The 18,049-nt window shown below is 52.8% G+C and overlaps 2 protein-coding genes and 1 non-coding gene across 5 annotated transcripts in view; 2 read left to right on the top strand and 1 right to left on the bottom strand.

Annotated features, from left to right (window-relative positions):
- Window positions 1–328, bottom strand: part of NCR3 (natural cytotoxicity triggering receptor 3) — a 43,641-nt gene extending 43,313 nt beyond the window's left edge. For both annotated transcript variants that reach the window (XM_012436635.3, XM_064361241.1), the window contains exon 1: window positions 71–328. The gene's annotated coding sequence lies outside the window, so the exon portion shown is untranslated. The remainder of the gene's footprint in view (window positions 1–70) is intronic.
- A 209-nt stretch (window positions 329–537) lies between these two features.
- PRRC2A (proline rich coiled-coil 2A) lies at window positions 538–17,222 on the top strand. Of its 2 annotated transcripts, XM_012436650.3 has the most exons (31): window positions 538–739; window positions 2,623–2,797; window positions 3,601–3,778; window positions 4,129–4,228; window positions 4,320–4,392; window positions 4,950–5,093; window positions 5,235–5,386; window positions 5,567–5,646; window positions 5,795–5,937; window positions 6,528–6,618; window positions 6,737–6,953; window positions 7,513–7,987; window positions 8,916–9,106; window positions 9,314–9,611; window positions 9,996–10,206; window positions 10,553–12,427; window positions 12,809–13,077; window positions 13,290–13,420; window positions 13,684–13,813; window positions 13,920–14,005; window positions 14,211–14,435; window positions 14,590–14,730; window positions 14,851–14,922; window positions 15,039–15,206; window positions 15,425–15,507; window positions 15,670–15,880; window positions 15,971–16,066; window positions 16,186–16,398; window positions 16,499–16,593; window positions 16,691–16,781; window positions 16,889–17,222. In XM_012436650.3, exons 2-31 carry the CDS (start codon window positions 2,686–2,688, stop codon window positions 17,027–17,029), a joined length of 6,492 nt encoding a protein of 2,163 aa, XP_012292073.2. In that variant the 5' UTR covers window positions 538–739; window positions 2,623–2,685; the 3' UTR covers window positions 17,030–17,222. The 2 variants fall into 2 exon arrangements, with proteins under 2 accessions (XP_012292073.2, XP_012292074.2); XM_012436651.3 differs by lacking the exon at window positions 538–739 and having other exon boundaries at window positions 2,136–2,797.
- On the top strand, window positions 2,953–3,084 carry LOC135268582 (small nucleolar RNA SNORA38). Its single transcript, XR_010336886.1, has one exon. It is a non-coding gene; the product is annotated as a small nucleolar RNA SNORA38 (small nucleolar RNA).
- Window positions 17,223–18,049: the final 827 nt, after the last annotated feature.

The following is an 18,049-nucleotide window of genomic DNA, read 5'->3' as shown; positions in this document are numbered from 1 at the left end:
CCCCGCCCCAACTTCTCAACCCAACCACCACCCCAAACCCCTGGAGGGACGCGAAAGCTGGAACTCTTACCAAGTCTGCGCAAGCTCCGCCCTCTGGCTGCTAATTCCGCCCCGCCAGCCCGTCCTCCCTCTCCGTCTCCTCAGCTGAAGGCGCCATGGGCCATGTAACGTTTCCTTCCACTCTTGGCGTCCCTACGCCTCTCCGCTCCCATCTTTCCTCGAACGTATGACGCACGCTCCGCCTCTTTCTCCCACATTCGTCGAGTAAATTCTGCGTCCCAACCGCCCAGCCGACCTGCACCGCATTCCCTACCCCTCAACACGTCCCTACAGCCGACCCCGGGAGGGCCCGCCTCCTCAGCCAATCGGCGTCCTAGCGCTCGTAAGTCCCTCCTCTTTATGCAAATAAACTCCGCCTGCTCCGCGCTCCCGGCCCTTTTATTTTTTTTAAAATAAGGACAGCCCTGGCAGTAAAGAGGGTTAGGGTAGAAAGCGCCCCGCCCTTCATGCAAATAAAGGGGCGTGTCTAGACGCGAAGGGAGGTGGGAGGTAGGGTGGGTGCTCCCGGGGGCGGCGGTTGCCCGGATGGGCCGTTAGTCGGAGCTCAGCCGCGGAGTGAGCTAGGGAGACGGGAGGAGCCGAACCCGGCGCCATCCGCCGCCATCCTCCCCCGCCCCACCGCCATCCCATCCCGGGGAGCCCCTAGGTCCCGGTCCCGGATCCCCGCGCACCGGGCCAGGTGAGTCTGGGTGAACCGTGCGCTGACGCCCTTTTCCGGCGCGGGAGCGGTTGTGGCGGAGGCGGCGGCGGCGGCGGTGACGGCGGCGGTGGCGGGCCGGGGGGAGGAGAAGCTGCCATTAGCCGCCGCCATTTTGTCCTCCGCTGCCGGGCCTGCCCGCCCCTCCCCCTCTGGTACCTCTACTCCGGGACCCGCACCTCCGGCTGCTCATTCAGGATCCACAGTCTGCCCCTGCCCACCCACCGTCTTGGCTTCAGGGGATGACCCTTGCGCCTGGGCCGTAACTCCCCACCTTATGCTGCGCTCCTGGCTTCTCACCCCCCATCTGTGGGCCCCCTCCCCCGCTGCCGCCCTGGGGTGGGCCGCGCCCGAAGGTTCTCCTCTCCGAAGGGCTCTTTTCCTCCATGTTGGACCCCCCTCCTATCACTCAGCGCTTTGGTCTCCCCCTCTGGACGCCCTTCTTCATGTTGAGCCACTCCCACTCTATAACCCTGCTTTTATCCCGCATCTTTGCTTTCTATGTTGCTCAGTCGCCCTGTGTCTGCTTTTTCATTTTTTCTATTCTTCGTCTTCTTTCTGGCCCATCCCCGTTTTTCTTTTTGGGTCTTTGCCCTCTTACTTCGTTCTCTACATCCTTTCTTTGCCATTCCTGCTTCCGTATATTTTCCACCTGCTTTCGTATTCATTCTTTTCTGTTAGTTTTGGTCTGTTCACTACATGATCCTTTTCTTTCTTTTCCCTTCATATATTTATTTTCACAGATTGGTCTCCTTAAAACACCTTTGAAGCTACATTCATCTCATCTCTGGCTTGTCATAAAGTTCACTCTCCCCAATTTTGGCTTTCATTCTGGGTCTGTCTGGATTTCCTTGCTTTCTTCCCCACCATTTCTCGTCTCTTTACACTGTTCCCGTCCATAAACGAATGCGTGGTCACTCTGTAATGGACTGAGAGACATGCCCGGCTTGCTTAGGGAGCTAGAAGTATCAAGGAGAGAAACACTGGTGATGCACATTTTTAATGAGGATAGGAAAACGAAGATGGCTTTGGCCTTGGCCCTCTGTTTCTGGCCCATAGTGCTCTCAAGGTGGCTCCATAAAGCTTTGTTTTTCTCAGTTCTTCACACGGTAAAACAGTATTTCACCTGGAAGCGATTTTTTCCAGGAGCCAATACAGGAGCAAGTTTAGGAAAAGATGGGATATTTCAAATACTTTGGGTTCCTATAGTCTGGGAGTTTGTAGAGCCCCAGTTGTTCTATGAGGATTTCTCTGGTACCAACCCCCATTCCAGCTGAGCAAGCTCATAAAATCCTTAAACTCCCAGCATACCTTCCTGCAAACCTTCCCAGATGGACACAAGGCTGCTGGGCAGGGAACCTGGGGTACAGGGTCCTGGGGTATGATTAGGTAGCTGGTCTCCAATAAATAGGGAATCTAAAGTGCTGTTTCAATTCTTCTGTGGTGGAACTGTATGCTGCTTTTTTAGTTTTCTCTTGCTTGAATTTGTTTGCCCTGTTCTAAGTCTCTGAAATGATTGGTGAAGAGAGAAGAGATTATTACTTCTAAGGAATGAAAAGGCTACTACCCTTTGTAGAGTGGCACAAAGGGCGCGGAGTGTTTATACTAGGAGAATACTGGATTTTTACTTGGATTTCTTTGGCAAAGGTGTCTGGGGGAAAGGAGGGAGCATGGCATTTGGGCTGTGTGGGAGCTAAGTCGATCGTGGTTGCTTAAAGAGAGTGGGCAGCTTACATAGACTGGAGGAAAAGACACCAGAGGGCCTCATATCTGAATCCCTAATGAGAATACAAGGGAATTTTTTAAACTTCTGTTATGGTCTGTACAGGGGACAGAGACTGAGACACTTGCTGTCTGGCCCACAGGTTCCGGCACGTTTTGGGGGAGGTGCCTGCAGGACCCAACATACTCAATGAGCTTCCAGCGCAATGTCCGATCGCTCGGGGCCGACTGCCAAGGGAAAGGATGGAAAGAAGTATTCCTCGCTCAACCTGTTTGATACGTATAAGGGCAAGTCCTTAGAGATCCAGAAACCCGCTGGTGAGGGTCCTGCAAATATACTTCTGATGGTTGGAAACTAGGCATGGATGGGCCATATGTTTTGGAGCTCTTTGAAGAGAAGAGGCTGTAGTAGAGATACCAGAAGACTAGAGGGTCCTTTAAGGGGGTGTGGGCTCTGGGTGAACATCAAGTTACCCTCCTACAAAGGCGTGTCTGTGGTTGCTTGTCTTTGGACACGTAAGAATTGGAGGCAAAGAAATGTGGACTTGGGAAAGTCTGAGGCCAGCTTGCCCCTTGGAGCCTCATGATCAACCAATCTCATACAGAAACATTGAATGTTACATATCTCATCTTTCTTAATAGGGATTTCGGAGATTTTTTTTATTTTTGAGACAGAGTTTCACTCTTGTTGCCCAGGCTGGAGTGCAATGGCACAATCTTGGCTCACTGCAACCTCTGCCTCCTGGGTTCAAGCGATTCTCCTGCCTCAACCTCCTGAGTGGCTGGGATTACAGGCATGTACCACCATGCCTGATGCCTGACACCTGGCTAATTTTGTATTTTAGTAAAGACGGTTTCACCATGTTGGTCAGGCTGGTCTTGAACTCCCAACCTCAGGTGATCCGCCCACCTTGGCCTCCCAAAGTGCTGGGATTACAGGCGTGAGCCACCTCACCTGGCCCGATTTCAGACATTATTAAGGGCAGCAGAAGGGATCCTTTCTAAGAGAGGTTTGCAGGAAGTAGGTAATAAAATATTCAAGATGTATAAATGTGGCCCACGGTGGGAGGCCATCAGATCTCCCATATGAGGCATTTTTGACCCTCCATCTTTATCTCCAGTTGCCCCTCGCCATGGCCTGCAGAGTCTCGGGAAAGTTGCCATTGCCCGGCGTATGCCACCTCCAGCCAACCTTCCAAGCCTAAAAGCCGAGAACAAAGGCAATGACCCCAATGTCTCACTAGTGCCGAAAGACGGAACAGGATGGGCAAGCAAACAGGAGCAGTCCGACCCCAAGAGGTAAGCAGAGGCTTGGGGGATCTAGAGTCATGAGTATTCTAACTTGAACTTCAGGGAGAGCTGGGGCTTGGTTTATCCCAGCCACACAAGAACCAGAGACAAAGAAGGAGGCTCCTTTCTTATCTGTGGTAGATTTCTTGTTAGGTAACTAAGGAATGATACCTTTAGCTTTTTGTCTTGGAGAGAAAGCATGAAGAAATAGATGACAACCTGCGAAGGATGACAAAATTATTTTGTCCTTAATTTGTAAATGGCAGCAATGGGCAGAGTTTCAGTCCTAAGTCTCCACCAGTTGGAGAAGTCGGGGAGGCATCTTCGGCCTGAATAACCTTCCTATTCTGTCCCCTCAGTTCCGATGCCTCAACCGCTCAGCCGCCGGAATCGCAGCCACTGCCGGCTTCACAGACGCCTGCCTCCAACCAGCCGAAACGACCCCCAGCAACCCCCGAGGTACCTGGAGAACTGGAGGGGTTGGGGGAAGAATGGCTCATAGATGCCCCACCCACATCATCATTTACCATCTCTCTGAACACTTCCCCAGAACACTCCTTCGGTTCCAAGCGGGGTAAAGTCCTGGGCACAAGCCAGTGTTACCCATGGAGCACATGGAGATGGTGAGTGAGGCACTGTTTGGGGAGCTGTGTCTGGGTACCGTGGGATGCATGACCCCTGCACTGTATTTTCAGCAAAGTGACCTTGGTCCTCTTTGGCTAAATCTAAGACAACCTATATTCAGTTTCATGAAGGCACATGAGTAATTTAAGTCTCACTGTCTCACCCTTTTTTTTTTTTGAGATGGAGTCTCGCTGGAGTGCAGTGGCGCAATCTTGGCTCACTGCACCTTCCGCCTCCAAGGTTCAAGCGATTCTCCTGCCTCAGCCTCCCAAGTAGCTAGGATTACAGGCACATGCCACCACGCCAGACTGATTTTTGTATTTTTAGTGCTGGGATTACAGGCGTGAGCTACCGTGCCCAACCAACTCTCACTCTTACGTGATGGAGTGTAGTGGTCCCAGAACTGACTTTCTTTGCGAATAAGCAGTTACTCTGTAGGGGGGTAAGTTTGAAGGCAGGAAACCTGACAATCTGGCACCTGTCAGAACCTTCCACTTTTAAGCATGTCCTCGGTAAATGTACTTCTGTTTCCCATTCTGCATCCCCATCCTAATAGGTGGAAGGGCATCAAGCCTACTGTCGCGATTCTCTCGAGAGGAATTTCCGACCCTGCAGGCAGCTGGCGACCAGGACAAGGCTGCCAAGGAAAGGGAGTCTGCCGAACAGTCGTCTGGGCCCGGACCAAGCCTCCGCCCCCAAAGTGAGTGTCTGCCTTTTGGCCAAGACATTACCTGTTCCATCTCAGCTAAGTGCTGACTTACTCACTTTCCTCCCCATCACTCACCTACGTTCACTTGCCCTCCAATCGTTGATACCTCTCTCTACCTTTTCCAAAATACAGATTCTACAACTTGGAGGGATGGAGGTGGGCGTGGCCCTGATGAGCTGGAGGGCCCGGACTCCAAACTTCATCATGGTCATGATCCCCGGGGGGCGCTGCAGCCTTCAGGCCCACCCCAGTTCCCTCCCTACCGCGGAATGATGCCGCCTTTCGTGAGTCTTGGTGTCTTGTCTTGGAGCGATTACACTGGAGGCTGGAGACCTAGGAATCAGGACTTAGTCTTCGGTCTATGAGATAGAAGGGAGGGTGGGAGGATGATTGATAGCAGGCTTAAGGAGCTGGAAGGTTATATGACTATCCCTCTGAGCAGCTATTGTTGGATCCTTTCACAGATGTATCCCCCATATCTCCCGTTCCCTCCACCCTATGGACCCCAGGGGCCTTACCGATACCCCACTCCTGATGGGCCCAGGTGAGCAATCCAGGTCTGGGTTTGTGGTTGTGGGCAGGGGAAGCTTATTGGGGGAGGAGATGGTTTTCTAGCCAGGAGCCTGAGTCTAGGATCACTCTTGCATGTGGTTATACAACTTGCCATCTTTCATTTTCTTTTCCGTACACAGCCGTTTTCCCCGTGTGGCAGGCCCCCGAGGCTCAGGGCCACCAATGCGCCTAGTAGAGCCTGTGGGTCGTCCCTCTATTCTCAAAGAGGATAATCTCAAAGAGTTTGATCAATTGGATCAGGAGAATGATGATGGTTGGGCAGGTAAGTGGATATTAAGGGTCAAGAACTTGGATCTTAAAAGGCAAAACTCAATGAAAAAAATAAGAGGGTTATGTGGGTGAAAGGCAGACATTGAAGGGTAGGGAAGGCTGGGCCCAGTGGCTCACATCTGTAATCCCGGTGCTTTTGGGGTGTGAGGTGAGAGGATTGCTTGAAGCCAGGAGTTCAAGACCAGCCTGGGCAACATAGCAAGATTTTTTAAAAATTAGTTAGGTGTGGAGCGTGCATTTGTGGTCCCAGCTACTCTGGAGTCTGAGGTGGGATTGCTTGAACCCAGGAGTTGGAGGTCAGAGTGAGCTATGATTATCCCACTGCACTCCATCCTGGGCAACAGAGCAAGACTTTATCTCTTAAAAGAAAAAAAAAAGAAGGGTCGGGGGGTACACGGAGGGGGAATACCAAGTTCTGGCAAAGTGGTAAGAGGAATAAGAATGACAAGACTTAATTGGTGGATCTAGACTTCAGAGGGAGGGTGTTGGCATTGGTAGTACATCTTGTTACATAGTTGCAGGCTACCTCCTGAGATTGGAGAGCAGAATGCTTGCCTTACTAATACTCATATTTTCCCTCAGGGGCCCATGAAGAGGTTGACTACACTGAGAAGCTCAAGTTCAGCGATGAGGAAGATGGGCGAGACTCTGATGAGGAGGGAGCTGAGGGCCAGTGAGTTAGGGCCATTAGGGGAGAGGAGGAGGGATCTTGGTTTCTCTTTTGATAATATACTCTTAGAGGAGTATATTAGCTGCAGCTGGTTCTAATTCCACTGTTGATCTGCTCACAGCAAGGATTCCCAGTCAGCTTCTGGTGAGGAACGGCCCCCTGAAGCAGATGGCAAAAAGGGCAACTCTCCTGGCAGTGAACCTCCGCCTCCTAAGACGGCCTGGACAGAAACCTCTCGGCCTCCAGAGACAGAACCAGGACCTCCTGCCCCAAAGCCTCCCCCACCCCCACCTCACCGGGGCCCCGCCGGGAACTGGGGCCCCCCTGGGGACTACCCAGTGAGTGTCTACAATAAGGGATTGAGAGGTCAGCTGTGGGAGATTAGTGTCAGCTGAGTTAATTGAAGCAGTTGTAATAGAGGAAGGGGGTGCTTAAAATGGGCTGTGTGAAGTGCCAGGCTGCAGAACACCTCTGGAAAGCTTGGAAATATCATTGGTGATAGCGAAATCTGGGTAGGAAGTGAGAAACTGGGATGCCAATAAGGAAAGAAGAACAAGAAGGCCTAGGTGTTTGGGTTTCTGAAGGAGAGAGGGAACAGAAAAAGAGACTAGGGTGGCTAGATGGCTGGATCTGGTAGTGTGTATCTGTAGTCGAAGCTATTGAGCACGCTGAAGCAAAAGGATCACTTGAGCCCAGGAGTTCAAGACCAGCCTGGGCAACATAGCAAGACCTGGTCTCAAACAAGACAAGGGTAATGAATTTGTCATCACCCAGAGAGATCAACCCCAAGGCCTGGGTCCTTGCATCTTGCAAGTAGCGACTATTGGTCTGTGAAAGAGATAGCAGAAAGCATAGTAACTGATACTCCTGGCCCTGCTGGGTCTTGCCAATTGACAGGATCGTGGGGGTCCTCCCTGCAAGCCCCCAGCACCTGAAGATGAGGATGAAGCATGGCGGCAGCGACGAAAGCAGTCATCATCTGAGATTTCCCTGGCAGTGGAGCGCGCCCGGCGACGGCGAGAAGAAGAGGAGCGGCGCATGCAGGAAGAGCGCCGGGCAGCCTGTGCTGAGAAGCTCAAGCGGCTTGATGAAAAGTTTGGGGCACCTGACAAGCGGCTCAAAGCAGAGCCTGCTCCCCCACCCGCTGCCCCTTCTACCCCAGCTCCACCACCTGCAGTCCCCAAAGAACTCCCTGCACCTCCAGCTCCACCACTGGCATCAGCCCCAGCACCAGAGAAAGAACCTGAAGAGCCAGCACAGACCCCTCCTGCCCAATCTACTCCTTCTCCAGGTGTGGCTCCGGCTCCCACTCTGGTGAGTGGTGGTGGCAGTACCAGTAGCACCAGCAGTGGCAGCTTTGAAGCCAGCCCAGGTATGGAAATATGGGGATAGGTACTACCAGATGTCAGATCTCTGCTTCAAGTTGCTTAAAGGTGCAGGGTGGTAAGGCTGGGGGTAAATGAAATAGAAGGCAGTTGTTTTGGTTTATTGGACTATCAGTGATAGAGTGTCCTATCATTTGTGTATCCGAAGGAAGGTTTTGTTGTCTGAAATCCTAAATTGTGGACTTAAAACCATTTCCTGGCCAAGTACCGTGGCTCATGCCTGTAATCCTAACACTTTGGGAGGCTTGGGGTGGAGGATTGCTTGAGTCTAGGGAGTTTGAGACCAACCAGGGCAACAAAGCAAGATCCCATCAGCCAGGCACGGTGGCTCACACCAGTAATTTCAGAACTTTGGGAGTCAGAGGCAGACTTCCAACAAGGTCTGGAATTCAAGACCAGCCTGGCCAATATGGTGAAACTCCATCTCTACTAAAAAAAAGTATAAAAATTAGCTGGGCGCGTGGTGGTGTACACCTGTAATCCCAACCACTCGGGAGGCTGAGGCGGGAGAATTGCTTGAACCCAGGAGGCAGAGGTTGCAGTGAGCTGAGACCTTGCTGTTGCACTCCAGCCTGGGTGACAGAGCAAGACTGTCCCCCCTAAAAAAGAAAAGACTGTCTCACAAGAAATACATAAATAAAAATAAAAACCATTTTCTTTAGGTCAAGACTGAAGAAAGTGCTGTTATTTTAATGGTTTCATAGAAGTTAATGCCCTCATTGTAGGCTCTTAGGAGGCCGTGAAGTGCTTTTGTGGATCTTAAGTGGGAGGGGCTTTAATAGAATAGGTGTTGAGTAGAGTAGCTCAGTCTAATTTACAGAAGGGAGTTAGAGGTGAGACCTGATATTCCTGGGGTGTGTCTATTGCTGGACTAGGTCACTCTGTTGTTCTTGTTGTTGTTTTTTTTCAATGCAGTGGAACCGCAACTGCCCTCAAAAGAGGGTCCTGAACCGCCAGAAGAGGTCCCTCCTCCTACCACACCCCCAGCTCCAAAGATGGAACCCAAGGGTGATGGGATTGGTCCTCCCCGCCAGCCCCCTAGTCAGGGCTTGGGCTACCCCAAATATCAGAAGTCATTGCCTCCTCGTTTCCAGCGGCAGCAGCAGGTAAGATCAAGTTACTTCTCCTCTAAGGGCTGCTTTTCTTCCTGGCTTCAGTACTTAATTCTGTTCATAAGTTACCTTCTGGGTCTCTGCTGCTTTGTCCATTTGTCTTCATTGTCACCCAATTTCCCCTAGTCTGGTTTTTTCTTTGCTGATTCCTTTGTCCCTGTGTGCCTTGAGCCTCTCTCATCCTGTCTTTCCTCTTTCTAGGAGCAGCTCCTGAAGCAGCAGCAGCAGCAGCAGTGGCAGCAGCATCAACAGGGCTCTGCCCCTCCTACCCCAGTTCCCCCGTCACCACCACAACCTGTGACCCTGGGGGCTGTGCCAGCTCCACAGGCTCCTCCACCACCCCCCAAGGCCCTGTACCCAGGTGCTCTGGGTCGGCCCCCACCTATGCCCCCAATGAACTTTGATCCCCGATGGATGATGATTCCTCCTTATGTGGACCCCCGGCTCCTCCAGGGTCGGCCCCCTCTAGACTTCTACCCTCCTGGAGTGCATCCCTCTGGTAAGGGGTTGTGGGAGGAATAGTGGGAAACAGGAAAGCCCCGTCTTAGGAGTGGGATAAAAGTGTCTTGCTGTGACCTTGGTATGATAGGTTTTAATAGTGAAGAGGGAAGGGTATATGCTTACTGCTGAGACAGCTCTGTTGCAAAAATGGGCTTGGTTAAGAAATAAGCAGTAGTCCTTCATTGGCCAGGATATTTAGGGTGGATTGATTTGTTTTGTAGGAAAGCTGAGTGGATAGTGTTATATGAGAGTAGGCAAGGCCCAGACCTACTGGGAACAAGGGATGGAAGAGCTGACTTGACAGGGAGGACTTGACTGGGGAGATGCCTGTGGGGCTGGAGGACCTATGACATGAAAAGTATTTGTTCTTTTGTTTCTTCAGGCCTAGTTCCCCGAGAGCGCTCAGACAGTGGGGGCTCAAGTTCAGAGCCATTTGACCGTCATGCACCCCCCATGTTACGGGAACGGGGCACTCCACCAGTGGATCCAAAGTTGGCCTGGGTAGGAGATGTCTTCACCACCACACCCACCGACCCCCGCCCACTTACCTCACCATTGCGCCAGGCTGCGGATGAGGATGACAAGGGTATGAGGTGAGTCTTGGTCATAAGAAATGGTTGAGTTCATAGGATCTAGGCCTAGGAGAAAGGTACTTTGGGTTAGTGGTAGGGATAGGAATGAACAGGAAAGGAGAGGCTGGATGCAGTAGCTCCCACCTGTAATCCCAGCATTTTGGGAGGCTAAGGCGAGATGATGGCTTGAGCCCAGGAGTTTGAGACCAGCCTGGGCAACTAGATGTGATCTCTGGGAAAAAAAAAAAAAAAAAAAAAAAAAAACAGAAAAACAGTAAAAGAGAGTTTAGATCACAATAAAGTGTTGTTTTTCCACCTAGTTCTGGTTTTCCCGAGATATTTATTTCCATTCTTTCTCTGTCTTCAGGAGCGAGACTCCTCCAGTACCTCCTCCACCACCCTATCTGGCCAGTTATCCAGGCTTTCCTGAGAATGGAGCCCCTGGGCCCCCAATCTCTCGCTTTTCTCTGGAGGAACCAGCTCCCACTGGGCCCCGTCCACTCCCCTGGCCCCCAGGCAGTGATGAAGTGGCCAAGATACAAACTCCACCACCCAAGAAGGAGTCCCCTAAGGAGGAGACTGCACAGCTGACAGGGCCAGAAGCAGGCCGAAAGCCTGCCCGCGGAATCGGAAGTGGAGGCCAGGGCCCCCCACCACCACGCAGAGAGAGTCGCACGGAGACCCGCTGGGGCCCTCGTCCAGGCAGCAGTCGTCGTGGAATCCCTCCAGAGGAGCCGGGGGCCCCACCCCGCCGGGCTGGGCCTATAAAGAAACCCCCACCGCCTACAAAAGTTGAAGAGCTGGCTCCCAAGCCCCTCGAACAGGGGGATGAAACCCCCAAAGCCCCAAAGCCAGACCCACTCAAAATAGCCAAGGGAAAGCTAGGGGGCCCCAAAGATACCCCACCCAGTGGGAATCTTTCCCCTGCCCCAAGGCTTCGGAGGGACTATTCCTATGAAAGAGTGGGTCCTACCTCTTGCCGGGGTCGGGGCCGAGGCGAGTATTTTGCCAGAGGGAGGGGTTTTCGGGGGACCTATGGGGGACGAGGGCGGGGAGCCCGAAGCCGGGAGTTCCGCAGTTACCGAGAGTTCCGAGGAGACGATGGGCGTGGGGGTGGGACAGGGGGACCAAACCACCCTCCTGCTCCCCGAGGCCGCACTGCCAGCGAGACACGGAGCGAAGGTTCGGAGTATGAAGAAATTCCCAAGCGGCGCCGGCAGCGGGGCTCAGAAACAGGCAGCGAGACCCATGAGAGTGATCTGGCTCCCTCAGACAAGGAGGCCCCCCCACCCAAAGAGGGAGCACTCACTCAGGGCCCTCTTGCTCCCCCACCACCAGGAGCCCCACCTTCACCAGCCCCAGCCCGTTTCTCCACTGCCCGGGGTGGGCGAGTCTTCACTCCCAGAGGGGTGCCGTCTCGCCGGGGCCGTGGGGGAGGGAGGCCCCCTCCTCCAGTTTGTCCAGGCTGGAGCCCTCCAGCCAAGTCACTGGTTCCCAAGAAACCTCCCACAGGTCCTTTACCACCAAGTAAGGAGTCTTTGAAAGAGAAGTTGATCACAGGGCCTCTGTCCCCCATGGCACGCGGGGGCGGCAGTGGAAGCAGCAACATGGGCATAGGTGTGGAAGACGGGGAGCGACCCCGAAGGAGGCGACATGGAAGGGCTCAGCAGCAGGACAAACCACCTCGTTTCCGGAGGCTGAAACAGGAGCGGGAGAACGCTGCCAGGGGGACTGAGGGCAAGCCCTCTGTAACCCTTCCAGCCTCCACACCTGGACCCGAGGAGACTCTCACGACAGTCACAGTGGCCCCACCACCTCGCCGGGCAGCTGCCAAATCTCCTGATCTGTCAAACCAGAACTCTGACCAAGCCAATGAGGAATGGGAGACTGCATCAGAGAGCAGCGACTTTGCTAGTGAGCGCCGGGGGGACAAAGAGGCACCCCCACCAGCACTGCTAACACCCAAAGCTGTGGGAACTCCTGGGGGAGGTGGAGCTGGAGCCATACCAGGCATTTCAACCATGTCCCGTGGAGATCTGAGCCAGAGAGCCAAGGATTTGAGTAAAAGGAGCTTCTCAAGTCAGCGGCCAGGGATGGAACGGCAGAACCGGCGCCCTGGCCCAGGGGGCAAGGCTGGCAGCAGCAGCAGCAGCAGCAGTGGAGGAGGTGGTGGCGGTCCTGGAGGAAGGACTGGACCAGGACGAGGCGACAAGAGGAGCTGGCCCTCTCCCAAGAACCGAAGGTGGGTAGGGACAAACAAATTTATTCTGGTTTAAAAATTGGAGGAGGGGAGTAAAACATGAGGGAAAGATAAGTTTGGGTGCTGCAGTGGAGATTGTGGCCTGAGGGGCCATGGACTCAGAATGTCAGTAGGATGTCTGAGTCTAGCTAAGGCAACGAAAGCAGTTGGTAGAGTGATGGAGTCAGGAATACCCATTCATATATTTATTCCTTGTTCTTTGCTTTCCATTCTGTAGACCTGTACACATAGGAACCCTTAGAAGGACTCAGAAACACCTGCATTTTAATAGGAAAGAGAATAGGTTGTAACCAGAAGTTGGGAAACAGACTTGTGGGGAAAATACTGGGGTAGATACTGGAGCTAATACTCTGTTTTCTCCAGTCGTCCTCCAGAGGAGCGTCCCCCGGGGCTTCCCCTGCCTCCCCCACCTCCCAGCAGTTCTGCTGTCTTCCGCCTGGACCAAGTTATCCATAGCAACCCTGCTGGCATCCAACAGGCTCTGGCCCAGCTTAGTAGCCGCCAAGGGAGTGTAACTGCACCAGGGGGGCACCCAAGGCACAAGCCTGGACCTCCCCAAGCCCCTCAGGGCCCCTCTTCTAGGCCCCCAACCCGATATGAGCCCCAGAGAGCCAACAGCGGCCTCGGTTCTGGTAAGCCGGAGGGGTTATGGGTGGGAATATCTCCATCTCCAGAGAAGGTCAAGTGCTAGAGGGAGGGGGCGGAGAATCCGACCTAGGGGCCCTGCTGCTGGGTGGGTTTCTGCAGTTAGCAAGGGTAGAAGGATTGGAAGGTGGAGTAGGGAGGAAAAGCCTAGGGTCAGTGGTAGAGCAAGGCAGATGCTGACAGTTTTTCTTTTCCCCAGAGACCCACTTTGAGGAGCCAGGGCCAATGGTGAGAGGGGTAGGTGGGACTCCCCAGGATCCCACCGGGGTTAGTCCCTTTCCCCCTAAACGTCGGGAGCAGCCTCCCAGAAAACCAGAGCTGCTACCGGAGGTAAGGGATGGGTCTCAGATTGTGCTTCGCTGCACCCTTACTCGTGAAAATTCTTAACATTTTCTCCATTCTCTTTCCTATTTCTCTGACTTTTTATCCCAGAATTCTCAGTATTAGTCTCCCATGTGTCTCCCTTGTTGCCCCTACACCCCACTCTATGTTGCCCCTGCACCGCACTCTGTGTCACCCTGCTCTGCCAGGCTTCCTATAATTCCCATTTCCCACCCAATTCATGTTTTGCCTCTGGCCCTTCTTATCTGTAGGAATCTTTGCCACCTCCTCAAAGCTCTGGATTCTTGGGCTCTAAGCCTGAGGGCCCAGGCCCTCGGGCAGAATCCAGAGATACAGGCACGGAGGCCCTGACCCCTCACATCTGGAACCGTTTACATACTGGTGAGTAAAGCTGAGCGAAAGGACTGTGGTAGAAGAGTTAAGAATGAGATGGGCTTCTAAACAATCATCTCCTCTCACTTCTTGTGGTTGGTGCTCCCTTCTCCAGCCACTAGCCAAAAGAGTTATCGGCCCAGCTCCATGGAGCCTTGGATGGAGCCCCTGAGTCCTTTTGAGGATGTGGCTGGCACAGAGGTGAGTGAGGGTGGGAGGGTGTGTCTGAGCTGGGACTTTTTTGAGCACTGGCCATACTCCCCCACCTTCTCTGGGTTGAGTCTCGAAGCTGTTCTCTTACTTGATGGTCCCGTTTCTGCAGTTTATCTATCTAAATGTATGCATCAGTCAGGTATTGGGGTGCTTTCTACCCTGACTTAACTAGCTCCTTCTCCACTCCTCTCAGATGAGTCAGTCTGACAGTGGGGTGGACCTGAGTGGGGATTCTCAGGTGTCATCAGGTCCCTGCAGCCAGCGAAGTTCCCCTGATGGAGGACTCAAGGGGGCAGCAGAGGGACCCCCCAAGAGGCCTGGAGGCCCCTCACCCCTGAATGCTGTTCCTTGTGAGGGTCCACCTGGCTCTGAACCTCCTAGGAGACCACCACCTGCCCCCCACGATGGGGACAGAAAGGTAAAAGACCAAAAAAGGGTAAGGGGAATGTTCCCAGGAATCCGACTTTGGCCTTACCTTTATCTGCTTTTTCCCTCTGCCTGTGTGTTCTGGGCATTCCAATTTGGATTTCCCTTTCCTTCCCCCAACCCACTTTACTGTGTGCCCAATCCAGGAGCTGCCCCGGGAGCAGCCCCTGCCCCCTGGCCCCATTGGCACAGAACGTTCACAGCGTACAGACCGAGGACCAGAGCCTGGCCCCATTCGGCCATCCCATCGACCTGGTCCCCCTGTCCAGTTTGGCACTAGTGACAAGGTCTGTGTGGGCTGGATCTAGGTATCCTGAGCTGGGTGGAGAGAAGGGAAGGACTAAAGGTGGGATGTAGAGGACACATGTCTAAGTCATGGGACAATGTCTCCTGCCTTGTGATCACAGGACTCGGACTTACGCCTCGTGGTAGGAGACACCTTAAAAGCAGAGAAGGAGCTAACAGTATCAGTCACTGAGGTAAGTGGGAGTAAGAGTTTGGTGGAAAGGCTCTAGATTTCTGGAGAAGATTGCTGGGTGTGACCAGGGTATCCAGGATGCCAGACATCCCTCTCCACAAGGCCTCTCCTTCCCAGGCCATTCCTATATCCCGAGACTGGGAGCTGCTTCCCAGTGCTGCTGCCTCTGCTGAGCCACAATCCAAGAACCTGGGTTCTGGGCACTGTGGCACAGAGCCCAGCTCCTCAGGCCAGCGCCTGTATCCTGAGGTCTTCTATGGCAGCCCTGGACCTTCCAGTTCTCAGGTGGGCCCCACTTCCCATTGCATGACACCTTCAGTAACTATTTTTTTTCTGCCTGCTGTGTATTTATAATCAAGCCTTTCTATGTTGTAGAGTTCTGAAATACAACTTGTTTTTTGTCATTTCATTTTTCTCCCTACTTTTTGCTGCTGTGGGTGGGGTGTTGATCTTTTCTTGATCACAGATACTAAAGCTATTTGAACCCTGCTGCTCTCCTGCAGGTCTCTGGGGGAGCCATGGACTCTCAATTACATCCAAACAGTGGAGGCTTCCGCCCTGGGACACCCTCACTGCATCCTTACAGGTAAGACTTGATGCCTGTGGATCACAGAAAGGACATGGAGATGTGTTTCAGGGGAGAGGGAAGGGGCAGACACAGTTCTAGGGCACCAGAAGCTAATGGACTTAAGGCATTGTTCAGACTCTGACGTCCTAACAATTTCTTCTCCCCACAATTTCTTTTCAGATCACAGCCCCTATACCTACCCCCCGGCCCAGCCCCTCCCTCAGCACTACTCTCTGGGGTAGCTCTCAAGGGCCAGTTTCTAGATTTCTCCACACTACAAGCTGCAGAGCTAGGGAAGTTGTCGGCTGGAGGAGTTCTCTACCCTCCGCCTTCCTTCCTCTATTCTACAGCTTTCTGCCCCAGTCCTTTGCCCGACACATCATTGCTTCAGGTAAGAGGGGGGCAGGTGTTAGATATCGGGAGATAGGGTGGGGAGAATGATTTCGTGGGGGTTGATGTATTCCTCCCCATTTCCCAATAGGTACGCCAGGATCTGCCATCCCCTTCGGATTTTTATTCTCCTCTGCAGCCTGGTGGCCAAAGTGGCTTTCTCCCTTCAGGGCCTCCTGCCCAACAGGTACATTGTATCTTCCCACGTCCTCTTCATTTCTCTGTCCAGTTGCTGGCTTTGATTTTCCCTGGTTTTCTGACATTCCTCCCTGCCCCCAACATGCACACCCAAATTTCTTGTTACAGATGCTTCTACCCGTGGTAGACTCACAGCTGCCTGTGGTGAATTTCGGCTCCCTGCCGCCAGCACCACCTCCTGCCCCACCTCCCCTTTCTCTGTTACCTGTGGGCCCTGCTCTGCAGCCTCCCAGCCTGGCTGTGCGGCCCCCACCTGCTCCTGCTCCTCGGGTGCTGCCTTCACCTGCCAGGCCCTTCCCTGCTAGCTTGGGGCGAGCAGAGGTAAGGTACAGGAACTGAGGGACTGGGGAGCGCCAAAACTTGGGGGTAGGGATTCTGTATTTCAAGGCAGGCAGCTCATGGTTTTTTTTTCCCCCCTCAGCTGCATCCAGTGGAACTAAAGCCGTTCCAGGATTATCAAAAACTGAGCAGCAACCTTGGGGGACCTGGGTCATCACGTACTCCCCCAACTGGAAGGTGAAAGGAAATAGGGATGTGGACTCTCCAAGTACTTCCTTACTTTGGGACCAGGGTCTGGATCCCGGGCTTGCCTCAAAAGCTCTTCTTCCCTCAGGTCCTTCTCTGGCCTCAATTCCCGTCTCAAGGCCACGCCTTCCACCTACAGTGGAGTCTTCCGCACCCAGCGCATCGACCTTTACCAGCAGGTGAAGGAGAAACCCCTGTAGCCCCAAGTCTAAATTCTCCTGATTTTCTGTCCTTCCATCCCATCCTCCCACTATGACTCATTCTTTCACACATGCCTGTCCACTAGGCCTCCCCACCAGATGCCCTGCGCTGGATACCTAAGCCTTGGGAGCGGACAGGGCCACCTTCTCGAGAAGGGGCTTCCCGACGGGCAGAGGAGCCTGGGTCCCGAGGGGACAAGGAGCCTGGGTTGCCCCCAGCCCGCTGAGGGAGTTCCTCTTGCCCTCCACCCCCGGGGCTTGTATATAGATTATAAATATATAAGGGGGAAAGGGGTGGGTGGGGAGGGGTTTTGGGGCTGCGGCCTCACTTCCCCTCCTCCCCCTTCCCCTGGTCCCCCATCCCTGGGGCTGTTTGTTAAAAAAGAATAATAAAAGGATTTAAAAAAATTTCTACAATGATTTGGGTATGGGTTACTTGTTTGCTTTGTCTTAAAGCATGGTGCTGAGTGATTGGTAGTTTGAGTCAGGGAACTATTTATTTATTTCAGTAAGCTGTTGTAACTAAGAACATGATCATTATATTGGATCTTTAAATTTTTGTGGGTCAGGAATTTGGCTGAGCTCAGCTGGGTAAATCTGCTTCTTTGTGCCAGTGAGTGGTCTCAGCTGGTTCAGTCTGCACCTGACACCTGGGCTGAGCCCAATATGGTTTCCTTTGCATTATCTGGGGCCTTGGAGGGACGTCTGGGGATTATCAACCAGCATCTTCATATGGACTCTAGCAGGCTTGTTATGTGTCCATGAGCTCATGTTCCAAGTCTAGGTGGAAGCTGCTAAGCTTATGCCATGCTCAGTTGATCCAGCACTAAACTAGCAAAGGTAGAGAAAGGGGGCAGAAGACATCAGCTGTATCTCAAAGGGACTAGCAAAGAATTTGCAGTCATGGGACTTTGGTCTTTTATGATGAACTAAGGGGAAGTCTCTGTTAAGGCCTCAGTGTTGGAGCACATTAATAAGAGGCTCTTTGAATTGTATAGACCAGTTCCAGCATTGTTAAACTGAGTGAGATTTCACATGGTAACACTGAATGCTAGTTATGCTAAGACTATATTTAGGTCTGCAGCTGCTCAGAAACTTTTTGCTGGATAATTTGAGAGCTCTATCCTCGTGTGCACCTAGAATATGCTCCCAAGTAAAGTACAGGTCTTTTGTTTACATATAAAGTGCTTTTGCACAAAAATCTTAATATCAAATGCTAGGTGCACAGATCATACAGTGTCCGTTAT

The sequence above is a fragment of the Aotus nancymaae genome, unplaced genomic scaffold (genome assembly GCF_030222135.1).
Source record: "Aotus nancymaae isolate 86718 unplaced genomic scaffold, 86718_ANA_hifiasm-v0.15.2.pri h1tg000040l, whole genome shotgun sequence".
NCBI lineage: Eukaryota > Metazoa > Chordata > Mammalia > Primates > Aotidae > Aotus > Aotus nancymaae.
This window is presented reverse-complemented; position numbering and strand designations above follow the sequence as displayed.